General features: G+C 50.3%; 1 protein-coding gene across 9 annotated transcripts in view; it reads left to right on the top strand.

The window, feature by feature from the left end:
• The first annotated feature begins 1,299 nt into the window (after window positions 1-1,299).
• BCAS3 (BCAS3 microtubule associated cell migration factor) overlaps window positions 1,300-7,416 on the top strand; it is a 316,293-nt gene continuing 310,176 nt past the window's right edge. For all 9 annotated transcript variants that reach the window (XR_010435660.1, XM_064678040.1, XM_064678038.1 and 6 more), the window contains exons 1-3: window positions 1,300-1,399; window positions 2,777-2,864; window positions 5,598-5,652. Coding sequence is in view for 8 of the 9 variants with exons in the window: in XM_064678040.1 (XP_064534110.1) it covers window positions 2,794-2,864; window positions 5,598-5,652 (126 nt within the window). In the remaining variant the exon portion in view is untranslated. The remainder of the gene's footprint in view (window positions 1,400-2,776; window positions 2,865-5,597; window positions 5,653-7,416) is intronic.

The following is a 7,416-nucleotide window of genomic DNA, read 5'->3' as shown; positions in this document are numbered from 1 at the left end:
GGAAGGCAGTGCTGTCTGGGGATGTGGAAGTCTGTCCAAATGGGATCCTGCAGGAATGTTACTCCTGTGTATTTTGCCCACCTATTTATCACTTGGCTTCTCTGAAATTAATATTCAAAGCTGAGACAGCCAAGAGTGGGAATTTACACCTGGTGTGTGAGCACAGGCTCCTTTGGTAAAATCCAAGTGACACCAACTTTTCCTCTCCTGAGAAACAAAGCTCCAGTACGTGCAAACCTGCTAACAGGTGCTTTGTGGGTGTTGGCTGGGTGGCTGGTTAATTCTTCAGGTATGCAGAGATGGTGACGTGCTCACAGGGTGGATTCCTGGAGCTGCTGCTGGAAACCTGAGCTGAGCAGGGCCAGGGGCGTCACCCTGAGGGCTGCGGGCACCGCTGGGCACTGCAAACATAAATCACAGCCTGGGGGCGTGGGAAGGGAACTTAAAGGTCACCCAGTGCCACCCCTGCCCTGGGCAGGGACACCTTCCATAGCCCAGGCTGCTCCAAGCCCCGTCCAACCTGGCCTTGGACACTTCCAGGGATGCAGGGGCAGCCACAGCTTCTCTGGGCAACCTGTGCCAGGGCCTCACCACCCTCACAGGGAAATATCCGATTTAAATCCGCCCTCTGTCAGCGTGAATCCATTCCCCGGGCCGTGTCACCCCATCCCTTGTACGAAGTCCCGCTCCAGCTCTCTGGGAGCCCCTTTAAGCACTGGAAGGCGCTCTAAGGTCTCCCCGGAGCCTTCTCTTCTCCAGCACTGGGGCAGCGCTGCCACAGCACCCACATTCTGAGCGACACCCGCTGCTGCCCCTCAGGAGCCGCTGCCTCGGCCCCGCGGGGCTTCACCCCGCCAGGATCCTCTTCCTGCTCGTTCCTCGTCCTCCCCTCGCCGCGCTCATCTTCCCTGGGCCCCGCCGAGCCGCTCTCGCCCCGGGAAAGGCTCGTCACCCTCTCATCGCACGCCCGCCCGGTCCCCTCACGGTCCCCTCACGGTCCCCTCACGGTCCCCTCACGGTCCCCTCACGGTCCCCTCACGGTCCCCTCACGGTGGTGACCACGCCCCGTGACGTCACTCATCGGGGGCGGGCTCCACCCCCGCCAATCCGGCGCGGCCCCGCCTTCCTCCTCCCCTCCCCGCCCCACGTGCGCGCGGCGGCTCTCGCGAGATCCCCGATGTAAACAAAGCCGAGGGGCGGGGCCGGAGGAGGCGGCTCCGCCCGCCTTCGGCCGCGTCCCACCGCGCCCCGCCCACCGCCCGGCGGCGCGGCCGCCCATTGGCCGAGCTGGAGGAGCGGCCCGCCCCCGCGGCGCGCTGATTGGTGGCGGGCGCGGAGCGCTGGTTGTCATTGCCCCGGGGGTCCCAAACAGTGTCAGTGGCGCCGGGAGCGGCGGCAGGTGAGGGGCGCGCGGGCTGAGGGGGCGCCGCGCGGGTTCGCGCGCGGGGCAGCGCTGAGGCGGCTCCGAGCGGGCTCCGAGCGCCGGGGATGCGAGGCCGGGGCGGGCCGGGGGGCGGCGGGCAGCGGGCAGGGCAGGCCGGGCCGTGCGGCCTGAGGGACCCCCGGCGGTGCGGCGGGAGGGCGCGGGGCGGGAGGCGAGGCCGCGGCCCCGCTCACCGGGCGGTCCCGGCGAGGACACGGCCCCGCTCACCGGGCGGCCAGAAGGGGGACAAAAGGCCGGGCAGGTCGCGGCGTTTGGGTGGGAGTTGCTCAATAGCTGAGGGTGCCCGGCCGGCCCGGCCGCGGGGAGGGACGGGGGGCCCGGGTTGGGGCGCAGGCGTGTGGAACCCCCGAAGATGAGGGGCTGAGCTGTGTTCAGCTGCTCCCTTCCCCTCACGGGGGTGGCACCAGGTGTTGGCACTCAGGGCTGGGCGGGCACAGGTGTCCCGAGGGTGGGTTCATCCCTCCCGTGCCATTTTGTGTTTTGCGGTCCCTTCACGTGCGTGTCACGCTGCGGTTGTGTTCCTGGAGGGTTTGTTATTAATTATTATTTTTTTAATTAATTTCCGGGTGGCTGTCTTGCCTCACTGAATGAGTTGGCCCCGACAGAGTCTGCCCCGACGTGGAACGATGCTGGTGATTGGTACCACGTTGGGGATTTGGCTTTTTTCTCTCACTTTGTGCCCAGGTCCTTGGTTTGGGGTGGGGGGACAGCCGAGTGGACTGAGGAGCTGGCAGGGATCTGTGATGCTCCTCAAGTGCTTTTTGCCTTTAGGAACCTTGCCCAGAACGTTCACACAACGGAAGTGTGAAGAAAAGCTCACAGGTGGCACGAAAAGCTGACATGGAACAGCAGAATGTGTTCCACCACACTTTTTGTGTGAGCTTCAGTGTAACCCGTTTTTTTTCAAGAGTACAATACACTGCAGTTGTGACTGTATATTATTTTTATATAATTATTTTCCAAGACAGCAGTAAATAGTGGGTTTATGTGATGATGGCGACACCTGTGTGCCTGTACCACTGTCTTCAGTCGTGGAATTGTTTGGGTTGAAAGGGTTGAGAGTCGAAGGTGCTTTTCCAGTTTGTCATGCAGGTCTGTGGGGTGTTTTTTTGCTTCCACAAACACTCCAGGAGCTGCAGTGAGTGAGACACTGCAAAGAGGAATCGCTGGTTTGGCGCGTGCTGTTCTTTCGCTTAAAAAAGAAGTGCTGTGAAGGCACCTGCAGGTTTGTCTGGGTGGAGTTTCTCTGCTACCACCTTGAAGAAGATGTCAGGGAGTTTGTGACAATTAACCTTGCACAGGTGATGTTAAAAAGGGCTGTGTTTCCTGCAGGTGTGAGCACAGAAACGATGGCGACAGAGTCCCCGCGCCGGCCCAGCCGATGCACAGGAGGGGTGGTGGTTCGGCCTCAAGCTGCCACGTAAGAACCTTCTAGAACAGCAGCCCTGAGGGAAATGCTCTTTATTTTCTTGTAGAAGGACCTTCCTTGCCTGAGTTTTGTGGGGTGTTTTTTTTCCAAGCCAGCTGGGAGGGCTTGTGTTGCCGCTGCGGTTTTCCAAAAGTCAGCACACGTTTCATTCCCATCTTTTAGGTGCAGGTCAAACTTGTCTCCCTGCCTGGGATGCTTTGCACTTGTACACCAAAGCAAAGCTGCAGGTTTAGAAAACTGAAATGTTGCATAGTTTTGCTGTTGTTTGCACCATTTTGCTGCACAAACACTGCCCTGGCTGGAGGTTCAATGGTGCAAACTTCCTTGGGCCAGAGGGACATGCTGCACATGCTCCTTTCCTGCTGTTCTCTTCAATAACACATTGCCCCCTGGACTGGATATGTTAAAACACATAAAACTTGTCATTAAAGTCCTTCAGTAAGTAGAGTTGAGCATTCTATTTCTTTTTTTTTTTTTTTTAACTTAAAAGAACAAAACCAAGAGGAAAGGAAGCAGCTCTGTCTCTTTGGCCAGAGCTCCCAAGAGACCATTTTTGTCCTTGGGCATCCTGACTTTCATTGTGTTCACATGGAAATACTTTCATGGCAAAAGAGCTTTTGGGCTGTAAGACAGCCTAGAAGATTTATGGTCTTTTTTTCTGTCCTTTAAGGGATTTTTGTATCAGTTTTTCTTTCTTGGGATGCTTACACTGCTGCAGGATAACACTCCATTGAAATATTCCCTTCAGTTTTTACCCCTGTGTGCTTAAACATCAAGATTCACTTTATTTTTGCTGGAGAGCACAAGAAACTGATTGTTGTAGCACAGAAAGTTGTGTTAGAGGTTTGTCTTGCAGCCCTGTGACAGAGGAAGCATTTTTTATATTTTTTTTTTTATGTTGCAGAATTCCTCCACAAACACACTTCCCCTTTGTAATGACCTTTTCTTGAAAATAGGCTTTAAGAATATAATACTAGAACAACACTGCAAGAAGCTGATTATGATGGTTATCTGTTCTTTTTATTTTTGTTCTTTTTGAACCTGGTGTCTTGTTCTTGAGGTACCTGTGCTCACCTCACAAATGTCAGTGTTTTTGAGGCTGTGTGTGCTGAGCAGCACAGCAGCATTCTGCTGGTCATGTCAAGTTTCTAGATCCCTATTAGATGAAAGATTTTTATATATATATATATGTATTTTGTGGCTTATGTTGTTTTTAAGCACTTTGAAGACCTCTCCCTGGAGGTTTTTCAGCCTCAGGAGGGATTTAGAGCACATGCACTGCATGAAACGTTGCCCAGACATCAAATTTGTTTTGACGTGTAGCTGGGGGAGGGAAAAGTCCATTCCAGGAGCTGGACCATGGGGACAGGATGACTCTGGCTGGGAGGCATTCCCAGACCTTCAGACACTGTGTTTAACACCCTACCTGTGGCCAAGCATTATAATCAAGGGCTCTGAAGGTGTGCAGGGGCAGTTTGGGTGACCTACATAAATCAGAGAGGAATCAGCACCAGACACCCACAGCTCGTTTGTGAGGCCTCAGCCCAAAGCAGTGGGACAAACTGGGGTGCAGAAATCCTTGGGTTACTGGACAGAGGCTGATTTGTCCACGAGCTGGAATAAGCTTTCTAAAAGTTAAGACTTTGTTTTAGTTTTATCTGTGTTTTCAGAGAGGAAAACTAATCCAGCTGGTGCAGCATTTGACTTCGATACCTTCTGTGTTGCTGTGTGCAGTGCTTAATTCTTCAGGGGACTTCACTCTTCAGTGCTAAACACTCCCACTTCTATTAAAACACTCTTGCACAGCTTCAGAAAGCACCTTTGGCCATCCAGGAGTTTACAGGTTTCCTTTGTTGCTCTCGAGTTAGCACAGAAAAAAACTGTTAACAGTGTAAAAGTTAATTTGGGGGCTGCCAAAGCTGTTGCCTGAAGAGTTGTTTTGTTTTGTTTCTTTTTTTTTTTAAGTAGTCCCAGACTGTGTGAAGGTAGTTCCTGCTGCCAGAGTGTCTCTAGTGTTACTCACTGCATAAAAACCCAAACTTCTTGCATAGTTTCAGCACCATCTGTGTGACCTGCTCTGCCCACACCACGTTACTCAGCACTTACACAAGACACTCCCCACCTGGGCAGGGCTAAGCTAATAAAAGCATTACTTTAAATCTACCCCAAAAGTGCATCTCATGCTTCACACCATCCTAAATCATGGCTGCTGGTGAACTTCCAAGAAGGAATAAGCTTTCCCAAGCTATAAAATCTCTTCTGAAAATACCTCTCCCCCTGCTATTCTTAGGGAGGATGTTGCTCCATCTCCTGCCCCCCTTGTGCTGCCACTTCCTCCATCCTTGTCCCACCATCCCCTGTTTAAATCCTCATTTTCATGTTGTAACAGCCAAATCAGGGAGAAAAATACTGAGAGATAATTTCCTGATGTGGAGAACGTGGCTTATTCCTTCATTTTTAGGTTTTATACTCCCCCCCAAGCAGTTATTCCATAAGCAGGTGTCACTGAGCTTTTTTATGACTTGTATTTAGTCCTTTCATTACTTACAGGCCAATATTTATATTATCAGTGTTTGGCAGTATATTGAATTGCATTGCATACTTGGTATTTTCCTTTGTGCTGAAGGTTGTCCATGTTTCCTCTGGTTCTGTGTGTCTTATTTGATATTTTCATGACCATTTCTGAGCTTCAGTGGGAGTTGAAATTCTCCTTCTGTTTTCAAGGGAACAGTCCTACATGGAGAGTGTTGTTACCTTCCTGCAAGATGTTGTGCCACAGGTATGTGCAGGGGTTTTCTTTTGAGTGGAAATGTGTGTCAGGTGGACCAAAATGAAGTAAAATAACCCAGAAAAAACAAAAGCCAAATGTTTTGGCCTTTTGAATGTGAATCTTGAGACGGGGTTTGTGAGCTCAGGCTGCAGAGCAGCTGAGGGTGGGCCTGCACACTTCCTCTGATGAGTAAGAATGAAATGAAAATCACAGCCACACAGTGGAAGAACTGCAGTATAAATAGCAGGAAGAGGATTGCAGCTTTTCCTTGGATAACTTGGAAGAGCTGGGGAGGGGAGGGACTGCCTGTCATACTCACTCTGCCCCTGACAAATATGTGTTTGCTGGGAGGAGGTGGTTGTAAACCTGTGGCTGGATTGGTGCAGGACAACTTGGTGCACACCCTTTGTCACCTGAAAAGGAGAAAGGGAGGCAAAAGAAACTTGCTCCTGCTTTTATATCTCGTTTCCTTAACTTGCCCCAGCATGTCCTGGCTGCTGTGGGACTGTCAGCTCTGCCTGACCCCTGCTCCTCCAGCCTGCTGGGGAGTCCTCTTTGTCAGTGTATTATTTCATATAACAGATAAATTTCTATACAAATATATTCAGATTTATCAATATAAATGTGTGGATATTGAATTTATATATAAATATTTTGATATTTGCATATAATAAATGTGGAACTGGAATGGTCCCTCCCTCGGGCCTCTGGGTAGCAGAGGGGCAGGAATTCTGTTCTCCTCTTTGGAAAGCTGTGGTCCATAGTGGAGGAGCCCTGCAGCTCATTGGAGCCTCAGGAAACAATCCTGATTGTGGTTTGAAGGATTATCTTGGTTAGTTGGTGCCTTGGTTTCCTCGTGGAGTTCCTCCTGGGAATTCCCAATGATATAAATGATAATGATATAAAAAAATGCCCTGAATAACAGCAATTTGTGCAGTGCATTTTGGACTCAGGGTTAAATTAAGCATAGTCCAGCTTTCATTCAGGAGGTTGCTGCATTCCACAGCCACCCCTTTCCCCCTGTGGAGTTCCAGGATCCAGTCTGTGTTTTATTTCCCAAATCAGTTTTGCCTTTGCAAGCCCGGAATGTGATTTGTTTTGAAAAGTAAAACCCCACGCTTATTTTTCAGATTTGGGTGTTTTTAGCTCGTGTTATTGCTTTGCTGGCATGTGTGAAGTGATTATACAGGCTCTTTTCATATTTAATCCCAAATACTGCTCAGCATTTTGTTATAATTCACTTGGAGGTGCTGGTATTTCTGCTGGAGCTCACGTTCTCCCCACCACAGCTTCTCCTGAGAACTGTAAAACCTCCAGCTTGGAAGCACTGCAGGGGCTCCTCCACAGGTCCTTTTTGTACCTCATCTCTTTATGGGAATGTGTGGAAGCCAGAACTGAAACCTGGATCTGTTCTGCTGGAGTTCAGAGTTGATTCTCTTTTAAATGGCTGCATTAAAGTTGTCACAAACGGACCTGAAAGGTGGCAGTGAGATAAACTGGCCAGTAAAGGTCCCTTTCTTTCCTCAGTCTTGCTTGCAAAGCTTTTAAGTGAAAGAAAGAGGATTTTAATAATAAAACACCTCGTGTGAGAGCTCTAACACTGCTTTTAGAAGCAGTGTACAGCTGCTGAAGGTAAAGATTACAGAAGCCACTGTATTTAACTTTACTGACCTGCTGTAATTCATGTGGCATTTCTGACCTGCCCCAGCACATTGATTGCTGTGTATATTTTGTCATTCCTGCATTAGTAAGTGGTGTTTAACATGGTTATGT

This window comes from Pseudopipra pipra, chromosome 21 (genome assembly GCF_036250125.1).
Source record: "Pseudopipra pipra isolate bDixPip1 chromosome 21, bDixPip1.hap1, whole genome shotgun sequence".
NCBI classification, from domain to species: Eukaryota; Metazoa; Chordata; class Aves; order Passeriformes; family Pipridae; genus Pseudopipra; species Pseudopipra pipra.
This window is presented reverse-complemented; position numbering and strand designations above follow the sequence as displayed.